General features: G+C 39.6%; 2 protein-coding genes and 1 non-coding gene across 3 annotated transcripts; 2 read left to right on the top strand and 1 right to left on the bottom strand.

Moving 5' to 3' along the window:
• The first annotated feature begins 2,020 nt into the window (after positions 1-2,020).
• On the top strand, positions 2,021-10,645 carry LOC145487380 (uncharacterized). The gene is made up of 7 exons (XM_081466145.1): positions 2,021-2,523; positions 4,863-4,955; positions 5,362-5,418; positions 6,356-6,406; positions 7,302-7,622; positions 7,941-8,206; positions 9,225-10,645. Exons 1-7 carry the CDS (start codon positions 2,403-2,405, stop codon positions 9,606-9,608), a joined length of 1,293 nt encoding a protein of 430 aa, XP_081322271.1. The 5' UTR covers positions 2,021-2,402; the 3' UTR covers positions 9,609-10,645.
• Positions 10,646-11,981: 1,336 nt separating this feature from the next.
• LOC145487356 (uncharacterized) lies at positions 11,982-22,733 on the top strand. Its single transcript, XM_081466119.1, has 8 exons — positions 11,982-12,469; positions 14,146-14,202; positions 14,925-14,981; positions 15,361-15,411; positions 16,195-16,302; positions 17,190-18,047; positions 18,707-19,239; positions 20,266-22,733. The coding sequence occupies exons 1-8, from the start codon at positions 12,361-12,363 to the stop codon at positions 20,863-20,865; spliced, it is 2,373 nt and encodes a 790-aa protein (XP_081322245.1). The 5' UTR covers positions 11,982-12,360; the 3' UTR covers positions 20,866-22,733.
• Positions 19,742-19,814, bottom strand: Trnat-cgu (transfer RNA threonine (anticodon CGU)). The gene has a single exon. It is a non-coding gene; the product is annotated as a tRNA-Thr (tRNA).
• Positions 22,734-22,891: the final 158 nt, after the last annotated feature.

Raw genomic sequence — 22,891 nt, 5'->3', positions numbered from 1 at the left:
AACCAAAGGAGGAATAAGCCTATACATCGAGCAAGAGAAACATAAGCTCGATCATATAGCTGTAAGAAACATAAGAATGTCTCTAGACAAACGTATAGCTTTCTCAAAGTAAAGCTACGGCGTCTCCAAAGGAAATCGTACGAGAACAAATATGATATCCGAGTCCGTGATAAGGATCTACCTACTGTGCTTGCCAACAGTTCTAATCACAGCCGAGCCCGGCGTCACAATATAGAATGCAAGTAAGCAACATGTTCACGGTAAATTTCATATTTTGTCCCTCAAAAGCAAATTCATGGAGACTTAAAAGCATATCTTGCAATAGAAATGAGCCTAAACAATGTATAAACACATGGTAAATTACAGAGGTGTCAAACTCGACGAGTCGACATGCAGATAACAGCGCAAACCATGCAGACCTATGACCTATAAAAATTTGCCATAGCACGATCTAACGGCTCAACTCCGCTTAAAATTCCTCCTTATTACACAACATGAAGTGCCCTTCATGAACACGAGTGAAGCGACAAGAAAGGTCGAGTGACCGAACAGAGAACGGCAAATGCACAAATGTCACGAACCGTAGAAGTTGTGTAGGCTAGTCAACCCCATTTTTATACGTAAATATTAAGCTTTTCCAAAAGCCAGTGGGTAGCACTGCCAACAGATCTTTTCCGGATACCAGTGTGGAAATTGCGTCTTTTTCCTCCGTTCGTAATTCGCGAGACATTCCAAGTTCACATAAACCCTTGAGAGATTCCTCGAGAGCGGAATCGAAACTAACAACATCACTTTCGACAGAGTTCGCCATGTTTCTTACCCGCGCGAACGAAACGAAACTGACTGACAGACAATTGACAGGCAGGGTCAAACCGCACCAATCAGAAACTCCGTTCGTGGGCGAACGGAGTTTCCTAAAAGAACAATGACCTCGGGCAGGCGAGATTTTCTTCGCTCCACCCCCTCCCCTATCCTTCCTCTTGCCTATCATTTACGCCCTTGGTAAAACTTTCTTTCTCTCCCCAGTCTTCCACTGCATGAAATATTCAAGATGGCGGCTAAACTTTTTACGATGTGAGCGCTCGCTCGAAAAAATCTCGCCTGCTCTGCAGGCTAGGCAAACGAAACTTACTCTGGTGAAATATTTGATTGAATAAAATTGTAATGGTGAAGTGTAAAATACTTAAAGGGCATTACTAAACAGAGGTTTGCGCACGGTTAGCCCGGGTGTTACAAACTTAATTACCAGCGGAATATTTTCACACTGTGAGTGAAACTTTCATTTTCGCGCTAACACTTGCCAAGAGTATTAGTGACCTGGTGAACTGGAACGGATGGGGCATGCGTACTGGTAACTTTATGCAGTTTGGGCCAACTGCACTAGTGAAATACTTGATTGGAGAAACTCGTAATGGTGTAAAGTAAGGCACTAAAACGGGATAATTTAACAAAGGTTTGCTTATGATTAGCCTGTGTGTTAATCGATCTCCCCACATGTTACAAAAAGTTTTTAACAGAGGCTCAAATCCATATTGAAATTAAGGAACTTAACGATACAATTTCCGCCACGTGGCCGGTTACAGAGCCCCTATTAAACTTCAGTTCAACAATACCAATTCCTGCTTCGATATCGTTGAAATGATCAGCTCTTAATATTCAAGAGGAATTGCAGTTATCTGGTGTCAAGGAGATTTTAGGTGTGCAGGCAGGTCATATGAAGACATCGCAAAAGCAAACTCATGTTGGCCGGTACCAGTATAGTTCACGTCCATGATACAACCCCAAGAAATTGCTCGAAACGTTATTTTTTGCAACGTTAGATTTGTTAAGTATAATTCCAATGTCGCTCAAATGAACTTATCAATATGTGGTTTAAAAGAAACAGTTCCAATTTAGTTTCTGTGAGGACGTATCACAAACTGAAGAGGCATTAAATGCTTTCTTTTTCTGTCAAAATCTCTCCTACCCATCAAAGGTTTGAAAAGACTACCCAATTCATTTAATTGAGATTACAATCTTGCGGAAAATAAACTCTTTTGCCAAAAGGGGATAGCTTCGTTCATTCGTTGGCGTTGGGATACAAGACACGAGAATTGACCACGGTCAATAATTTACTTATTCACTAGCAAGTTTGCTTTTTCTGAGTCATTCATGGGTTCTGATTGGTCAACACCGCACAGCAACATAGCTGGTATCTCGGAGCAAAATTTGTCAGTTAATTATTCATGCAAATGTCCTTTGTGGTGGAGCCATCAACTCGTCTTTGTTTAATCGCGTAAAAAAATCTAAAATATATTTCTGACATGATTGTTTAAACCACACAAAGTGTTTAGTCTTTTGTAGCCGGCGAAAAGAATATATTGCCCCTTCCTCGTTTCGTTTACAAAGCAACAGGGCCAAGGATGAGAGGACTCTTTCAGTGCTTCCTGGTTGCGCTGTGTTCCTCGACTTTTGCACTGACTACTCATGGAGATGACTCTGATTTTATAGACGAAAAAGGAAAAGCTTTGAGACACTTAAAAGGTACGATAAATAATGTTCTTTTAAGCTATCCCACCATGTGGTTTGACTGGTAAAAGGGAACCTGGGCTTACTTCTTTCAGGGCCATAAAAAAATACAAGCTTGCACGCACGCAGTCATTTCACCTGTGGGTCAATGGGGCAATTCAAACGTACCCGGCGTGAACTGTGGATACGACGGCTGGAGGCGTTGTTTCTCATTGTACCTTGAAATATACCTTGGTGTTTTCTGAGAAAAGGGCGAAGATGAATGAACAAGATGGACTGAGCAATCTTTATTGTAGTCTCAAAGCACACATCATCCCATGTCATGAGCTCATGGTGTTCTTGACAGAAATGTCGGTGGCAAGCCCTTATCGAGAACTTCACGTGCATCGTATTTGTTTTTGATTTACTCTTTTTGCCCTGCAGTCATCTTGTCATGTAATTTCAAATTTTATGACAGGAACCCGATTCAAACGTATTTTGGCGAGAAGAATTATGGTAGATGGATAGATAACTTTATTTCAACTCGGGTTGATGAGGCTGATTAGGCCTCTAGCAAGATTATGCTAATTTACCGAGAAAAACAACTTTAAACGAAAGAAAATTGGAATTAAAAAATTACAAGATATAAATATATAATAGCTAAGACTAGTTTACATATGTAAATTTCCAACAGATCTAACCGCAATCTTAAAATCTTTTAGTGTCTTCATACAACGTAGTGTATCCGGAAGTGAATTCCAAGCTTTTGAAGCAGTGTATGCCACGGACTTAGTCCCATAACGGGTGGCGTTAACTTTAGGGATGACAAGCTTGTTGGTGCCCCTTAGATTCTTAATGTTCTCACGAATAGTAAACAAGTCACTTAAATATGTAGGAAGAAGGTTGTTGACAGCTTTAAAAGCTAAGATTAACATATCTTGTATACGTCGATCAGCTAGAGTGTAGCCAGTTCTTTCAGTTAATTCCCCAGCATTTGTAGGCGATCGGCTACTATAAATGTACCTTAGAGCTCTCTCATTTAGTTTATGGAGCTTTTGACTGTCAGATCTCAGACAACTGTGCCAGACGGTGAAGCAGCACGTAAAATAGGACATGATGAATGAATTATACAGGCATAATTTTGTTGGAGAAGAGAGCATCTTTTTAAACCTACATAAAACATCCAGTTGCTTTCCTACTTTCTTAGTGATCTTAGTTACATGTTTGTCAAAGAGTAGAGAGTTATCAATAACAACACCCAAAAGCTCAAGGTGATCAACACATGGAATTTGAATACCATTGATGGTGAATTTCAAATTAAGAGAGTGTTTGTTCGATAGGACTAGGGCTTTACATTTACTGGGATTGAGTTCAAGCTTATTCAAACTTAGTAAACCATCTACTGCATGGTCGTAGTGTGAAGTGAGAGACGACCGTTAACGAGGTTAAGCACCGAGGACCCGCTGTTAAAGTGTAGATAGTTAGCCATGCTGTGATTATAAGTAAATCCATTACATTGTCGTCCTTCTTGGCGCAATTATCCCAACAACTTTTAAGTGTTACGATCGATTAATCGAGAAGAGTTCGCTTGCGGCTTAAGAGACAAAAACAGTCTTCTAGATTAACCGTCTTCGCAATTGATCAGAAATGTTTCATAATCATTTGCTGTTGACACCAATTGGTTTTTCGTTCGCTGAACTTATGCAACAAGCGCTAGCAAACAACCAAGGGACGGACCATTATGTTTTGGAGGGGAGGGGGTTTGGGCAATTACCCCCAAAAAATCCTGCACAGCAAAATCGGCCAAAAAAAATTGTGCAAGGGCAGCCATGGGACAAAAAATCGAGCAAAGTGCTCTTTTAATTTGCTGTTAGAAAAAAATCTGGCAGAAACTTTTGTCCACCAAAAATAAATCATGCACAATCTGAAGGTGGGAAAAAAAATCATCACCCAGAAAATTGCCCTCAAAACCAGTTTTGGCCTTGCGTGTGATCATAACCTCCCCTTGCGTGTGTTTTCTCGCGCTCTTCACCGCAGATTTCTTGTTTCTGCTTCGTGTTCTGATTGCTACATTTTGTTGTTTGTCTCTTCTGTGGTTAAATAAGAATTTAGTTAAACGAGATGGATTATAAAACCTTTTTGCATATTAATATGTATCTCCTGTAAGATAGGTCAGCGGTGCATGAACAGGACCTCTATGCCAGGAAACATTATTGTCTCGTTTCATGATGTTTAGCTTTTCTTTTTTTTTTTTTTTTTTTGAGATTAATCTTAAATTCATCTTAAATTTATTCTTAATTCTATTCTCGCCGGTGTGGAAAGTTTCAAACCAGTGAGAAACTAACACCTGCATCCCTATCATGTTTCTCGTTCAGTTGTGCCAGGTACTAAAAGAAACAACGTAGATTTCCACACAGTAGAACAGGAGGCAGGGAGAGCTGTCCTTAAGTTGTTAGATGCGAAAATAGGTAAGTATGTTACTTGTACATTCTTCATGGAAAAAGTAAAACTAAACCATTTCGGAATACCCGAGACCCTGGCACGTTTAGTTAAAGGCCTTGCACAGTGTGGTATTTCAAAACCGCTTTGCATTTATCCAGGATTGAAAGACTCTCCATGCCACCTTTGCAACCGCAGCAACTTTAATGTTCCAGTATGACTTCAAGAACACATATAAATAAAATAATTATAATTCATATTCATTGAACTACATATTGACTCAAGCACTGTACCAGTTTAATCCTCATTCGGACAACCGCAGCCAGATTTATAGCGGCCATGCAACCCTCTTCTATGTGGGATCATTTATCCAGTTAAATATAACTGATAGGCAAGGACAATTATATTATGTCTGTCCTTTCTCCCTTTCTGTAGGCAAAAAGGTTAATGACGCTGCGAAGGAAGTTACAGATTTTCTAAACGACGCAGTTGGTAAGACTCAAGACTCTGCACAGTTTTACTTCTGGATGCACGAAAATAAATGACAATTCCTAGATTAATATTATTTCACTCCTTAAAAAATTAAGAATGAACGTTTCTTGGCTGTGCACAAATATAGAGGTGCGGGCATTGTGCTGCCAGGGTAAAGCCGGCAGTGGATTAAAGAGTGAAATGGCTACAGAAATAGATTACATCATAAAACGAAAAAGAGCAATGTTATTAACTGAAATAAAAATGGATTAATCATAATCTAACCATTTTTGATAGTGCATTGATCAGGTAGTAACCTTGAATTGCTGTAGCATCATCCGTTTCACGTACTGTGTCATGCTTTTAAGGTCATTCCCCATTCCCCTATTACATTGCGCATCCCTACTGCGCATAATTTCACGCGTGATTAGCGCGCGCGCATTAAAAATGGCGGCTTTTTCTTTGCCGCTGGACCTCGCCATGGAGGTGAATCGTCATTTTCTCGAAAATGAGTAAGGTGACCTATCATTTTTTTTCTGTTGTGTTGAATTGAGTAATAAATTTCTCTATGTAAAATAAATATGGGCCAATTCTCAGTGTTGAGCAAGAAACAATCGTCGGAAACGTTAATTTACCAAGCAATCGTGACAATAATCATGGTGCTATTGTAAGGATTTATATGGTATAGACAAGATGCTGTTGCTCCTTGACGAACATGGGGACCCCTCATTTTTATCTCCAAATTTAAGTTCCTACAATATAAACAGTCAATAGGCAAAGTTTGACAAAAATCTCAGTGCAGGCTCTATTTCAGTGGAATGATCTTTAGGTCTTGAGGACAGAGAAGGAGCCTTTTATAATCGCTTGGGGGTATTGCAAAGCCAGTGAAACGATCCAAGGTCTATGCACGCTTGTGAAGATGGAACTTCTTTCATTCAGTTTGCCTTACCTTTAACAGGTCATCATGCAGATCAAAGAGCAGCAAATATCCAGTCGGACAAACAAAAAGGTAACTCAGGAAATACGTATAGGAGGCGAACTCTTCAGTTTCGTATCATTATCAAACCGTATACTATCACCGTATAACACCTAAACTGCTCTTATTTTTATTCAAGAAACATTTCGTAGTTTCCCCCACAAGCTTCCCTTTCAAAGTCAATTCAAACCTGTAAATTTTTTCAGTAATGATGTCCCCTAAAGAAGCAAGTATCAAGTGAATACCGGGTGAGAGAATTGCATCTAATCCATTCAAGATTTTGACCTGCTTAAGTAATATTCACAAGTGCAGCTTCCAGAAGATAAATTTAGCAAATTTTATAGATTACTCAGTATTTGTGGACCAGATGCCCCAGTCTGAATCCTAACCTAGTGTCCGCAGCAATACCTGGCAAAGCACATCGTTATTCCCCCTGGATTAGTACCAGTCCATTACAGGTTAATTCCGTTTATATAATAATTAAATGAATGCGCCCGCTCTGATTGGTCAATCAGCTATGGCTTATTTTGCCAGTAAACTCGGAAATTTCGCGTGTCTTCTGAATTATTATATAAAAGCAATAGGCCACAAGTTTTTATGGTTTATAGGCTGATAAGCGGGATGGTGGAAGAAAACTCAAAGAATTCGTAAATCACGAGCCGCAGGCGAGTGATTTACAAATTCTTTGAGTGGTCTATCAGCCTATAAACCATAAAAACTTGTGGTCTATTGCTTAAATATTGTAAACCTATCCCTACAATCTGCCAGAAAAAAATTCACACAGTTGCGTGCATGTGGAGGGAGGCACTGTGAGAGTAAAGCGTCTTGCCTAAGAACCCCACAAGCCAGCCAGACACGCGATTGAATCTTGATTCAGAGAACAATGCGCAAACAATATCAATTTTCTTGTACTTTTTCCTCAATACAGAAATGTCACTTCTCCACCTCGGTGCCAAAAAAGTGTTAACGAATCAGGACGAAGAGAACAAACCTAAAAAGAACAAAGATGGCTCTTTTCTTGTGAACTTTAAAATCCCTTACATTGTAACACCAGTTGATGCAAAAAAGAAGCCGAAAGCAAAAAAATTCCATCACAAACACGCCAAGAAGCCACACTGGAAGAAATACCACCACCGTGTTCTGCATCACAAGCATCATCATCATCATCATCACCATCATCCGCATGTGTCAGACGCCAGCAAGCATCCAGCGAGTTCACCGCCAGCCCCCTACAACACACAGGCACAAGGTGAGTCAATGTAGTCTTGACTATTTTTGTGATTGCCAACGAGATACATCATGACTAGGTTTTATATTTTTCTTATGACGTCAATGTTGTACAACGGTGTCGTCATCATCCAATCCAGTCATTATCTTGATCATCGTCGTCGTCGTCATCAATCACACATGTTTGATTTTTGGAGATCAAAGAAAAATTAAAACAAGTGCCAAAACATTAAAAAAAAATGTATTCATTTTCTCATTCACGACGATCGAAGATGTTGTATCCTTTGTCGTCTGTCACCAATGCGACCCCATGAAAATAATCGCTTCCTGTACCTTGCAGCACCGCAAGCCCAGAGTCCACCACCAAACTATAACGCAATTGATTTGTCCTTTAATGGCTACAACTGGACTTATAACTATAGCAATGACACCAGCCAAGATATGACCCCTTGTCAGGGCAACTGCATGGACCCTTGTACGCAGCAGTGCTCAATGAGTCAGGACTGCTGCTGCTGTGACCCCAACTTGATGGCCCAGACCCAAATGGCTGCCGCCCCAGCCGCCCCAGCGGCTCCAGTGGCCCCAGCGACCCCAGCATACCAACAGGTAAGTCAAGTAACTTTGACACTTCAGGCAAACTCCTACTGAAATACATATGGTAGATGTTGTGGAAATGAAACTGACCTAGACATAATTCATGTTGACAAAAAAATCTTCGAAGGTGTTGAACTGAAAATATGTTTTGTAAACGAATTTTTCGCATTGAAAACTTGTGTCTATTAAAACAAAAATACTTAGCCTTTCCTTCCAACCTTGAGGTTTCTTTCGTAAGGTTTTAGTCATAAGTTAAGGTGGCTCACAACAGTCTCCAGTTCTTTCCGTCACTTTTACTTTGATGGATCAATACTACTGCTCTATTAAAATGATGTGATAGCAATGCCCAATTATTGGTGAACAGGTTTTGACCATTCTCATGGCAAAAAAGGGTTACCATAGCAACAGAACGATCTGTTAAAAACACCCTTAACACCCATGTTTTGTTGTGGAATTGTAATAAGCACTATAATATTCAACTTCTTATAAAGTTTTAACAAATGTCCTGGAAAAGTTTTCGAAAATTTAAGGTTGCTTCAAGCCCCCTCCAAAGAATTTTTTAAACACTAGAGAAAGTGTGGTAGCATTGATCTATCAAAGTATAACTGCAAGAAATTGCTGGAAACTGTTACCAGTCACCATAATTTAGCGAATTTTGCAGTGGCACAAAAAAAATCAAAGGTACGTTCGAATTAGGCTAGACCATTAAAATTTGATTCTAAAAAGCAAAGAAAAACAATGTCTTAAAACGTTAGCCTCATGTTCCACTACAACTGTCATTTCTTTTTGTTGAGTTGTCAGAGTTCAGTACCCCAAGAATTTATGTTTATGTGGTTGTAGTTGTTGATATTGCTGTTGTTAATGCTGTTGTTGCTGCTGTTGTTGTTGTTTTTGTGATGTTGTAATTATTGCCCTTAACGTCCAGGAAAGTATTAAGGTAAAATAGCCGTCAAATCTTGGCAAGTAAACATCGCCAAATTTAATGACATAAACTAATTTCTCAGAAAGCGAATGTCTTAAATTATTTCAGGTAGTTCCAATGGCTCAACCTGAGTACCAGCCCCCGCCTATGCCAGCGGTCCAACCGGAACAGTGTCCGATGGGCTGCAAAAGGAACTGTTTTACTTACTGCCCGCGTGACTGTTGTGGTGTGGCGGGAAAACGGGACAAGGTTCTGGGCTCTGGGAGTAAGGAGGACACCGCCGACCAAATGGAGAACGAGCATGAGGGGAGTGGAAATGAGAGCGTCGCTGAGGAGACTAAACAGAGTCAAGTAGAGGACAGCGATGAACAGCAGTCTACCAAGAGCAGTGAAAAGGAAGACGACAGTCCAAAGTCCGAAGAAGAAACAACTGACGCTGATCAGGAGGGAAGCACGGAAAATCAGAACGATGAAGCTGAACTCGATGATTGAAAGGAATGTTGTCGTACAACGATGAACTAAAGTCACACACTTTTGAGAGACATAATTTACCAACTGAACGTCTCGTGATACCAACAGAAATTAAAGTCTTCTATGTTGAGGAGAGAATAATTTCAAAGAGGACTAATTCGTCGATCCTTGCTGTTTGTACTTTCCTCAGTCAATTAAAAACTTATTGTAAAAAGTTCACACACTTAATTCAGTTTTTAAAAATTCAAATTATCTTGGGAACAGTAACATAGCAGGTGTACTATTTCAGTACAATGTGCAGAGCTAATAATTTTTTAGCTTCTTTCAGGCATATATCTTATTTCGCTACTAAAGAAAATATATTGTTAGATTGCTCCAGCTTTTGTAAGGCTTAAAACATACTTCAGTGAAACCTGAAACGTCAGATCTCTTATATGTTGTTGGGTAACCTAGCATTTGGATAAAACATCTTGGACAAATAATATTTGTAAAGCTAAGGAACGCGTGTTTAAAAGAATGTAGTTCAATTTATGCAGCCCATCATCTTAACTAGATTTCAGTTTCATAAACTGTGTAACTACAGAGGAAGAAATAAGACAACTGTGAAAATTACAATTTGTTATTCAAAGAAAGTATAGTTTGGGTTAGGGTAAACAATGAACAATAAAAGATATTGTATTTAGTTGAAAAACAAAACGATTACATAAGGAAAATCTTAATTTGTACAATATATATATTATTTTGACTTTAATAAATTTCAAAACTTACTGTATTCTCTTGTACACCTGTATTGCGCATGCTAAATACTCGAGTTGATTAGGCTGGGTCGATTATACTGACTTAGAGGTTGAAATTTCTCTGAAAATTTATATACAACGCATACCAACTTGTTCCTACAATCCTGCCAAAAAAGAGTTTGGGACACTTCCCTTTTTTCTGGTTTTTTTTATGCAAACTGCATGTAACCAACAGCTTACAGTTACTATACAAAGATCTTTCCCCCACTCTCCCTTAACAAAGTTGAAGTCCTTTAACTGCAAAAGGTTGTGATACATATTAAGCTCCTTACACCCAGTATTGTCCGGGGGGGGGGGAATAGTCGAAATGCTGTTTTCATGAAAAGCTTTTTAATTGTTTAATCAGTCAGTTTTCAGTGGCTGCTAAAGTTAGCTATGAAGTTAGCTATGATTCCAAGATTTGCCGTTTACAGAATTCAGTAAGCGCAGGAGCCCATGGGCTCCTGCCTTAAATGCGGATCATTGCTGTTCGACTGAACTTCTGAGTTTCTGATCATCTAGTAAATTCTCAAATGAGTAAGTTACATTTTCAAATTATTTGGTCGGTAAAAATATTAACCCCAAGGAGGCAATAAGAAGTAGTGAAGGAAAGTCGAAATTTTGCATGATAAAATTGTCGAGGAAATGTCACGGACAAAAAGAATGGCTCTTAACTTTCTCCCCCATTTTTCTTTTTTCGATGTTTTCCACGCCGTTTCGACTTTGTCTTTATCCGTACTAACAATATCTGACCTATTCCCCTCGGGGGGAAGAAGATCTGATCGGATGATAGCGATGAACTATCTTCGGTCTCTAAAAGCGTAAATAACCATAAGCCTGTTATTGCCTTTGCGTAATATTCCTGTGCCATGAGTACTAAGTAACCCTGGCCTTGGCGGACTGGGACCGATGTTTCATTAACCACAAGCCGGTGTTTTAACAACTTCAGTCAGTTTCTGTTCACAAGTTTCAAGTTTCACAACAAAGTTTCGTTCCAAAACATTCTGGGAATATCTTTTGGAGAACAAGGCTTGTTCCCTAATGAAAATCATACTTTTGGGTGGACCGGAGGCCAAAATGTACAAATAAAATTTTGCGTTCGCGTTAATTTTTCAAATCAAAACCTGTGCACGTGGTCCAAGGGGGACACAGTTCTCTTAAATTGCAAAAAAAAAAAAAGACCACAGCGGCAATTTGTTTTTCAAAGGCATCTAGCTCAGTACCTAAGGCCCAGGTAACAGAGTGTTCAATACAAAAGTCACTGGCAAGCTATTTACACAGTTATTTACCAGTCTGACATCAGAAAATCGCCATGCTGCATAGGTTTTGTTATGGAAATCAGTGACCCGTAAAATGCACGCTTCGGAGAGTCCATAAAAAGCCATGGTTATTTGAATTTTTTTCTTTGAAAAGAGCAGAAAAGTTTTGCCGCGTGTGTTATAGCAAAACGTAAAGATGGCTCGTTGATGAACGCTGTCGATACAATTTATTATTTCTGAGCTATTTTCGTAAGCCGAAAGACGATCAGATTGACATTTTACTGGTGGCGTATTTTTTGTTTGTTTTCTTTTACACTTAAAACAAATTCTCTGCCTTTCCAAGAGCTGTTCTTTTCAGCAATAATTCCTTAGTTAGACAAAACCATAGAGACCTCACGGGCTGTTTATATGTTAAGCTGGTTCTTGTGTTAAATTCTTTCACCTCAGTCCACAAACCACAAGCTACTTTTCACTTGTAATTCAAAGCCGTTAACTGTGCAACTTTGACTCTGTTTATCTCGCTTGGATAAGTTTCCTTTTGATTTATTAATACTACTCGAGAAACACAAGACTCTGTTTGCGCGGAGGTCTATCTGACTAGCGAGGTTTTTTTCAAAACGCGTCGAAGTTCAACGAGGCCCAGTTTTGTGATGATTTTATGATTTTGATCAAACGTTTTGTGTAATATATCTAAGTTGGATCTCTTTTGTCCCGTGGAAGTCTACCCAATCTAATATTATGAAATCAAGAAGTTGTTTTGTTATACCGTTGTTTCTCTGCCAATTCGTATGGATCTGTGCTAGCAAGGAGACGGCGGAAAAGGCGGAGAAACGATTTGACATTAGAGGTACGTGTTAGCGCCTATCTAGGATATAGCTTTGTATTATATCATACAACGCTATAGCTGAAGTTAAAAATCAAGCGACTAAAACCATCGCTGAAAGTATGCTATTAATATTGATGTGAAACTAAAATTCTTTTTACTATTGCACGAGGGCTTTTAATTGCTCCACATTAAGTTCCCTATTCTGGACTTCAGCCGGCTTCATGAAACCTCCAAAGAAGAACGAGAATAGTTTGCTTTATATACCAACGACAGCGATTACCATGTGGGACAAAACATATTTTTTGACTAAACCGGTAAAAACTGGTACCTTGTCTATGTCGATCATATATCTTGCCCTCTTCACTTTCAACATCCTGCTCTTACATATCTATATGCTAATTATCAACTGCTCGCCTTTGTAATTTCAACCCCTTTGAAATACGTTTTCTCGTTTCATCTAAAAATACTTGCGGAGATCTTTCTCCACTTTATTAGCTATGTTTTCAGTTATCGGCCCATAACATGTGGGTGAATCTGGTATTGCTTTGTATAGTGTGATTTTACGCTCTCTGTGAAATAATTGTTGTATGGTATACAAGTCAATTAAATCGATGATGTGTTTGTAAGCTCTGTCGCCTTAACACAGTTTGTACACCGTGTAAAGCTGTGAAGCTGCGGATCAAGCACGAGGTTATTTTGTAACGTAAAGTTCTCGTATCATATAATTTGTTAGAAAACAGTGATGTCCGTTTGTCGCCGTCTCAAGTTTTCTTAAAAACATATTTATGGTCTTGATTTCAGTACTTAAAGGAATTTTACACGATGTTTGAGAAAACCTTATTTCAAACTTGGTTTAAACCAATACTTAAACTTTTCACGTCAAGTTTAAATGCGGCCTGCATGATCCGCGGTTCATACCCATTCCATGAGTACAATAGGCCCTTTGCAGCTGGGGTCACGAGACCAAATTTTTTCGAGAAAATTTTCACATTATGGGCTATGACTTGAAGAATGCCAGAAATGGAAAGAGCGCATCGAAAATACCAAAATGGCCAAGTTTGACGCCCCTGGCATTAAAGAGTAAGTTTATATGACAGCTTGAATTTTCGGAAAATTTAAAGGATTTGTAGGGAAAATGTTGCTGGAGAGCAAGACCTTGCTCTCCAACAACTTTTTCCATACAAATCTTCTTATTCTTACAAATATTCAGACCGTCATAAAATCTCATTCCTTAATGATGGGGGCCTCAAACTTGACCATTTTGATATTTTCGGCATGCTTTTTCCATTTCTGGCATTTTTTAAGTTATAACCCATAATTTTATGAAAAGTAGGTCACGTGATGGCTTAGCTGCAAAGGGCCTATTTTCTAGACACGGCCCGCCGATATTTGATCAACAATACTTATGCATCCCAAGCCTCGCAATCGTGTGAAAAGTCCTTTATCTGGACACCTTCACACGAGACTTAGGATGTAATAACGTATGGTTATTCAAACTAAAGCGCCATTTAGGCATAGTGTCCATAGTTTGTAGGCAGTCCGAGAACGTTTGCCAACCATCTGCAGTACATGAGTGTCCACAAGTCACTATAACAGTAACAGGCTAAAATCGTGTTCTCTTTATTAACATTACAGACATTTGTAAATCATATGATTACATCACATTTAAAATGATTTCCTCTGAATAATATCCTTAGGCAAGGAATGGGTGGCAGCTCAAAAAATAATCAACAAGTTGGTTGACGAGAGTATAGGTGAGTTAAAATTATTATACCAAGCATCTGCAACATTTTTAACGAGCATATTTCTGCGTACAACATGAGACAATCAGATTTTTCTACTCCTAGATACAACACTGTTACTTATGGGAAGCACTCTTTGCGTTATGTAGGACCCAAATTATGGGACAAACTGTCTATGGCTGACAGATCAGCCAAGACACTGCAGGCTTTTACAAACTATATTCGCAAAAGGGATATAACTCGCTTAATGGACACCGGCTGTAAGGGCTGCATCCTATGCTGCACATAATGCCCTTCAAGTCATTTATTTTTTTATTGTATTAATATTAGTATTAGTATAGTTTTTTAGCAGTGTCCCCTAATTAGTATGGTGTTTTTATTCCCAGGCTATAAGGTTTTTTGACACTTTAATAAAGTTCTCACTCACACTCACTCACATACAGATTGTGAAAAAGGGAAAGTTACTAAATCGATATTTTTAGCTATTTATTTCAATTTATTATTACAAGAGTCAACGTTTTCCCATGCAATTATTTTCAATGGTAATCTGATTTTAGATCTGGTGCCCTTAGAAAGATTTAGTGTAAATTTTCGACGAGCATTCCTATTGAAGTTCTTTGCAGTAGCCCCTCTTCAGGTTGAGATCGACACACGGCAATTTTGTATTTGGGTGAATATTACAGTTAAATTTGTGTCCCTAAATTAAATCCATTTTATGTGTTTATGTCTCAAAGCTAGCAGAGTTTCAGAAGCTGAACGTGATGTTGAGCATTTATTAGAGTCAAATATCGGTAAGTAGCTACTTTCTCCAATCAATTTTTCAGCTTCTGATGTACAAGTTATTCAGTTTCTTTAGTGTATCATTGCAGCTGGTTTACTTCAATTTTTTGAGTCAGAGCGGTTTTCAGCTGAGTGTCGTAAAACCTTAACCAAACCAATTATTTACCAATTAGACTGCTCAGCCAATCTCAAACCGTTGTAAAACCAAAACAAAAGCAATTGCCTGATTACTTTCAACACTCAATTGAAAACCGCTCTATATGGAGTTATTGATTGGATTGTCTAATGATTGGAATTCTTTGATTCCTTTTCTTGTACACTGATGTATTGTTCTTTTTCTATTAATTAATTTTCCTCGCAATTAATTAAGATATTTTGATTGCCCCTCAGCTGACCACATCAAGAAGACCAGCAAAACAATCCTCCGAAAGTTACCAAAAGGTAATTAACGTTAGCTGACTTTTTGAAATTCTGAGTTTGGTTATTTGAAGAAAAGTAATAATCTAGATCCAAGTCATAAAAAGTGTGAACGCGAGTCCAGAAGTCCAAAACCTCAAAAAGCTGGGTGGGCTGTTACCTGCACAAATTATCTAGCGCGATTTCTTGATTTTCCTCCTGTTCTTTCTTAGCATATGTCTTTTCGGTAGCTTATCAAGGGCTGAATACAAAAAATCTGAGAGGATTTCAGCGCCACAATCTACGTCTTAACCTGTATTTATAGCTATCTTACTGACAGATATTACTACTAACATTTCTCCTCGGATTGCTTCATTCTGGATTGATTCAACAACCCAATAAAGCTCAAACAAAAATTTTAGGGAATAAGTACCACAGGACTGAAATATCTCATGGAGAAACATGAACTTGATCACATTTAAAGGAGCTCAGTCACGGTATTTTGAGTTATTTTGGCCACGTTCAAAATTACCTTTAATTTGAAGGAAACCTGAAATTATTAGTTTACTAAGACAAAAAAAAAAAGAGATAATAATAAACCATAACAGAACAAGGATGGTTAAGGATGGAGAAGATTGACACAAATTAGAAACGACAAACTTCAAAAATTTTGGCTAATTTTTTCAATGGGCAAACCGGGCTCCTTTAAAAAATCGAAGTTTGTTCTTGTTTGTTAATAATAGACGAATACTAATGAAGTCGCCATGTATGATGGGACTCAACTGAATTTTATTAATGTTATTGTCTTCGATGAAATTCTCTTTAAAGAATGTTCAGACAAGATTGAGCACTGCAGGGCCCTGGCCAGGTCTGGAGTCTGCAAGACATCCCCAAAAGCTATGCGCAAACACTGCGCGAAAACTTGCAACTTATGCGGTACGTTCAAAGCATCTTTGTAAAGTTTGCATTACATTACATCTAAAACCAGGTGAAAACGGCAATCATGTTTACACAATCTGAAGAAAACTCGTGACAGTGTTTGGGAGAATTCGAAACATGGTTATATAACGCGGGTTGGCAGGCGCGGATTTATACGGGTACTGTCGATTTCTCCCAAACTATCTTGAGCTATTAAATCAGCTGTCGCGAGTATAAAGACATTGATCTAGTTCAATAACATTTAGTTCAATCAGTTTTGTACGCTTTACGTATCTGGAATTGTGGTCACGTGATAATGACGGGTTTTGTGTGTGTTGGGTTTTAGTCGCCATGTTGATGTAAAAGTTTTTGGCGGAAATACAGTTCTCATTTTTGTACCTGTTAGTCAGTGTAGTGATCGCATTAGGCGATAACAGCTTATAAAAACACAAAACAACCATTTCCTATTTAAAAAATAGATAAATAAATAAATAAATAAATAAACAAAAACAATACATTGACCAGGCAGAGTGCATGTTATATGAATGAATTTTATGACGCATTACACTAGGTTGCGTTACACAGGATTTATTTCAATTCATTGCATTTCAATTTTACTTGGGAGCAATGGGGTTGGTCACGGTCTTAATCAGATCGATACTGTTTAAACAATAGAGTGTTTCTGTTGAGGAACTATCGGCTGATAGTTGCCCCGCGGAAATGTGATGTTCTTAAAACAAATATTTCCTCGGACGGGCACTATGGGCAGATAGTGTCTCTCCGCCGATGGACACGATCGCGTCACGTGATCAATTTAAACCAATCAAAATCGGATAAAATTTAGTGGTGAGCTGCAATCTCTGTTAAAGCCGTTAAGTTAATATGCGTTTGTGTTTGTTTTCTAGAGGACAATTTCATAGATGTCACACCACATGCCGTCGCTCTCAAACAGAAAGCAAGGAAATATCTCAAGAAACGGCCAGCAATACCAGTCAAAACGACACATTTTCCAAAAACAGTAACACTGAAGGCGGTTCCACAGAAACCCAAAACTGAACACTCTTTACGAAAGAACAAGTTAGCAAAATACGAAGACGGGTTTATTCCAGCGGACACGATTAAAATTCTTCACTCGATCGAACCTCTTCTCTCGCAACAAACGAAAGGAGTAATGAAATTCCACGAGAATGACTTGTCTCCAGAAAACGAAAAGATTCGCGACGCACAGAAGCTACTGGAGTACGTGAAGGTTCTCAACCCACCCAAGAGCTTTCTCGAAGGAAAAATTTCCTTTGGAAACGATAAGAAAAAATCCACAACTTCTAAGAAACTTAAAAAGGCGGACAAACACGAGGATAGAGAAGATGAGAAAGAAGAAAGCAGTAAACAAAAAGACGAGGTTAAAGAAGATGATAAATCCAAAGCAAAGCCAAGCAACAAGGCGGCGAAATCGAGCGTCGCTAAGAAGAAACTTAAAACCAAGGGAACACCGCTGACGAGTTTAACGAAGACAGTCACTTACAAGAATCACAAATACAAGATTACGCCAGTCGTGGACTGGGAGCGAATCTCTAAAATGCTGGAAAGTCTTGGGTACAAGGCAGTTCATATTGTTGGTGTCAAAGACAAGAGCATCCACAAAGATCTTACAGAGCATCTGAAAAAACACGGGGTGGACAAAATTTTGACTCATAAGGGAAAAGAAAAAGCCGCTGCGGAAACATTTGTGTCAGCAGTTCACCGAGAAAAGTCTTGGCATAACAGTTAGTGATTCAAATAACTTTCCCTTCGTTTTCTCATGTTTAAATAGCGGAGTAAGCCCCATATATTGGCACCGACACACCTTCGACACTCATGAGCAGTGGCAAATACTCTAGAAATCGTCAAGCCAGCATGATTCGAGGAAACACGTCATGTTGGTTAGCTTTCCTTACACCACGGTCAATCCGTTTCGAGTCACATGGTTTGATGTTCCCAGCGGCGTGGCCCTTCGTCTCGGCTGCTTCAGCGAACTCAATTGACCGAGACAGGCTGAGAGAATGCCGTACAAGAACTAGGCAATTGTGTGGCAACTTTCGTGTCAAAAACCCCTAACTCGAGCAATTCTCAGTTATAGGATCTCTTTCCAAATTGTACAAAAAACTCGAACTTCGAACAGTTTATGGTTTAACTTTATCTCACCCGTAATTATTTATCTGGGATGCATGTGTTGAAAATTGAGCGAGGTTTTCTAATTTGAGAGTATTGAATTGGAAGGAATCTGTACTTGTTAAAACAGCTCCGTTTTAAATATAATTATTTTTTTTCGTTCCATGTTCAGTATCTGTTTCTTCTTCGGAATTATTTCTAAAAGCGAGGAGCAGCCAATTAATCTGGTCCTCCAAAACTTGTTCTTACCTAACAGCGCGTTTTGCATTTGCAGGTGAATATTTCAAAAGCCACTGCCACCCCGGGTGCCTCACAAGCTGCGTCTCCTCCTGCATGCCCGGATGCTGTCCTGAACACGACAAGGTTTCAGTCGTGACAAAACTCGCCAAGCACTGTCACCCATCCTGCCTTACGAGCTGCGTGCCTGCTTGCGGTAGTGGCTGCTGTTCGATAGAAGACGAAAGAAAGAGAGGACACCACTTCCTACATTATCAGAAGATTGCAGACTACCACAAGGCCAAGGACGCAGCAAAGAGTAAGAACAAAAGCCCACCAGCCAAGCAGCATGACGAACCCAAGAAGAACAACAAGAAACAACAAGACAAAGTTCCATGCCATCCTCAGTGTAAAGAGACGTGCATTTCGTCTTGTGGCAAAGGGTGCTGCTCAGAGGAGGGGGAGAGGTTGAGGGACGAGCAAGAGAGGAAGGAGAAAGACGCACGGGAAAAAGAGAAAAAGGAGAAGGCAAAAGCACTTCAGGAAATGTACAAGCCACAGCCCAGGCTCTGCCCGGCTCCGTGTCCCCAGGTAAAGGATTTATAAACTTGGCTGCAGCTGAATGCAACGTTAAGTTCTTACGTCCCCAATTAATTTTAAAAAGATGATCAAATGCTGTTTGAGTGGTCAATACGTTTAGCTACATCTACAGCTAGTTCACAGGTAGGCCACTTAAACTAAAAGAAACGAACCCATCAACTAAACATAACAGGTTTAAAATTCCCAACTGGCGGGAGACAGACTAGTAGACTATTTACAAACATGACCGAGGAGGTGATCTACGGTGTACCGAAAAACAACTCCAGTTAAGTGTACGTATACGTCAGAGCCGAACGTGCGACCTCCGGATTTCAATTCTGGTGCCCTAACCTGCTTACTGTTATTAGTAGGCGCCCTGTGGGGACAGCCAGCTAGTAGTGTTAACAAGTAAATAAAGTTAATTATTTCAAGTTCTTATTTTCAAAGAGATGACAAAAAGTCATATTAACCAGGCAGATTTTACGTCTAAAATTGTTTTTTTAAAAAAAAGTCTAGCCTCGTGGGAGATTTGAACTCTCGACCCCTGGTTTACGAGACCAGTGCTCTAACCACTGAGCTAACGAGGCTGATGATGAAATATCTGTTTTGTTAGGCATTTGACTGTGTAGTATCGGTGTATTTTTACCAATGCAGTATTTGGGCGAGCCAGTGAGGCCCATACTTTGTATACATGTACGAATACCGTGTGATATTTGCACTCCCCAACCATATAACTTTCGGAGGAATTAAATCGAAGTGTATAAACGTATGCATTTTCAGCAAGGCTGGAAGGCTTGATAAATTTGACGTTTGCACCTGACTACCAAGTTCGCTGGGCGTCAAGATTTTCTTTTCGGACAACGGATGTGTTTGTTTAAAGGGAAGACCTACCTACATATACATACATACATATATAAACTTTATTTTGCTTCGGATTCAAAAGTAGCACAACAATGCTAGTATCTTGTCCTCTGCAGTTTAAGTTATATAGTTCAGTAAAGGATACACTCTTTAATTTTGTCTATTTAACCCTTTTAGGTTTGCGCACCATCTTGTGCAGACGACTGTTGTGCTTTTGGTAAATTTGCGGCACCGCCGGCACCAGGAATGCCCGCTTTTGAACAACCACATCCTGGCCTCGTCCCTAACGTACCATACCCTCACTCCAAAGTTATACCCATCGAGGCTTTTGCCTGTAAAGAATCGTGCAAGTTCTCGTGCACGTACGATTGCCCTCGCGACTGTTGCCAACCAGAAGAGCTCGCGCAGGAGGAAGCTCACGAAACCGCCGCGCTAGCGTCTCCAACGACAGTGGGAGCACCACAAGCTATGGCCTACCAAGACCTCGCTCCGGCTTTCCCCACCTGCCCTAGTCCATGCCCCGGTGGCTGCTACCCCTCATGCACTGTAGCTTGCTGCACCTCGGCTCTGGGTCTTCCGCAAGGGAATGAGGCCGAGTTGAGCCCGGAAGCCCATTCTTCGACTAAAAGAGTGCTGCACGTCACTCACCTGGTTCGACCAATCACAGGTTTGAACGGATGCGCGCTGTCCTGTGCTTCGCACTGCACGCCCGCATGCGCACGGTCTGGCTGCTGTGATTCGTCAAAGAGAAGAAAAAGATCAAGTCACCAGGTTTAACTTTTTCCTGATAACAAAGGACTTTGCTTCGAATGCAAACTTGGAGCATTGCATTGTTTAACTCGCGCTTACTACCATGAATACCCAAAGTGTACATTTTTCCCTGGCAATGTTCAAAATTGTAAATGTTTGCCGCAAAATCTTATTGATATGAAGAACGAAAACATACCATACAGTAGAATATCATAAATTGTATGGTGAGGACGAAAGGACAACCATTCCATAGACATTTCGTTCAAATAAACTTTTAGTCACCGAGGTCGCTTCCATTATGCTTTCTTTCTAAGAATCTTGTAAGAACTTCTTGCAAAGATTCAAGTACAGATGCAGTTCATAATTAAGATTGGACGAGCTTTTGCAAGTCTCTATACAGACTTAAAGCTTTTGAAAGACTGTCGACACATCAATTTCTATTTGTAGTTTAGGCTGTAACTGCATGTAAACGGAATATGTTTATTCGTTTCTTGTACATTATTATAAATGATGGTAGCCATCATACAGTATCGCATTTCTTTAACAATAAACTCTTTATATTATCACCACTGGCTTCAGTTTTTATTGTTAAGTGTGAAAATGCCAGATCTCCAACGTGGTCATCATCTTGCCCTTCTCTCCGCGTGGAGATTGGGCACATCAATCCGTCTCCTCCAATCAACTCGGTCTTTTACCACTACCTCTCCCTCCCTCCATGTCTTGAATCCGAGATGGTCTCTCTACTTGTCGATCGTTCTTCACAACGTCTCTCGTCGGCGTTTGCCTTCGGGTGCGCATGTTTGTGCTATCTTGGGATTTTGATCTGAAGCCATTCTTAAAACATGTCTCAGCCATTTCAATCTCCTAGCTCTTACTTGTTGACTGATTGTCCTCGCGCCTGGTCTTCCTCTAATCTCTTCATTACTGACCTTCATCGGCCAGAAAACTTTCAGGATTTTCCTCAAACATCGTAGTACAAATAAGAAATATTTGTTTGTGAATGGGAGGAAAGGACGTGGTTTTGGGGACATGCGTCGGAGTGGTCGGTGGTTGGTGGGAGGGGGAAATCCAATATTATTGACTTCAAGACTAAGCTGATAAAATAAAGAGTACAATGAGGAAGGGGAAACCCGCTATACGTCATAATTTGTCGAATAAGAAACATGACAATGAAAATGATTTTCAAGGACTTAAAAATGTTCAAGGCATTCCCAGGCTTATGTTGGAGTAGTCAAAATAAACTTGAAAATAGATCGGGTGAAGAATATAAAAGCAGAGACCGATACAACATAGGATGGGTTAATAACTTGGTGTGCTAAATCCAGTCTGTGAGCATTCCTGTAACTGTTCCGAAGATTGATCAAGGATCGTTGAATACAAATACTTCCAATAGCCTTCCAAAACTGTCAAAGACAAGCAAGATCCTTACACGCTGGTCTTCTTTTTGTTAGGAAATTGAACTTTTAGATCCTGGGGGTCGAGAGCTCGTAGCGTGCTACTATCCTTGTGTTGTACTTTGTTCTCGTCATATACAGATGAAATGAGCACTGGCAAATTGATGAGGCGAGGTTGATCTGTGATGAACTGAGTGTCCATCCATGATCCATAAGGAACTTCATCACTTCATCGCTTACTTCAACAACAATTATTTCGTTTTGATATATACATTGTCTTGGTCGGTCCTCTCAAGGTTTCACAAAGAAGAAAGACACTGAAGTAATTTTTGCTCTTGGGACACAGTTTTTAAAGCTCCAGACCCGTCTTGGTCCCAAAATTTGAGGTCAAATTGCTTTGTTTATGCCAAACTTTAAACTCATCCCTTAAGTACGCATTCCCGGAAGGTCCTCCCTTAAGAATGTTAATATTTAACCTCGCCTGACTCGCAACAGTCCACCACGCAACATTCGTACGTTAACAACTGTAATATAAAAGATCAGCCAAGCGTTTATACATTAACGGATAAATATTGTTTCCTAGTTATCCACACGGTCTTGATGTTTATATGTCTCTTCCTTCAAGTGGGTCACGAAAACAAGGGAGATATGACATGACA

This window comes from Orbicella franksi, chromosome 5 (assembly GCF_964199315.1).
Source record: "Orbicella franksi chromosome 5, jaOrbFran1.1, whole genome shotgun sequence".
Taxonomy (NCBI): domain Eukaryota; kingdom Metazoa; phylum Cnidaria; class Anthozoa; order Scleractinia; family Merulinidae; genus Orbicella; species Orbicella franksi.
This window is presented reverse-complemented; position numbering and strand designations above follow the sequence as displayed.

Excerpts from the sequence above, each read along its gene's own strand:
- LOC145487356 (XM_081466119.1), top strand. The coding sequence starts at position 12,361 with ATGAAATCAAGAAGTTGTTTTGTTATACCGTTGTTTCTCTGCCAATTC. Across the intron at positions 14,982-15,360 it reads TTTATTAGAGTCAAATATCG|CTGACCACATCAAGAAGACC; the intron begins GTAAGTAGCTAC and ends ATTGCCCCTCAG. Across the intron at positions 16,303-17,189 it reads GAAAACTTGCAACTTATGCG|AGGACAATTTCATAGATGTC; the intron begins GTACGTTCAAAG and ends TTTGTTTTCTAG.
- LOC145487380 (XM_081466145.1), top strand. The coding sequence starts at position 2,403 with ATGAGAGGACTCTTTCAGTGCTTCCTGGTTGCGCTGTGTTCCTCGACT. Across the intron at positions 4,956-5,361 it reads GTTGTTAGATGCGAAAATAG|GCAAAAAGGTTAATGACGCT; the intron begins GTAAGTATGTTA and ends CCCTTTCTGTAG. Across the intron at positions 8,207-9,224 it reads CGACCCCAGCATACCAACAG|GTAGTTCCAATGGCTCAACC; the intron begins GTAAGTCAAGTA and ends AAATTATTTCAG.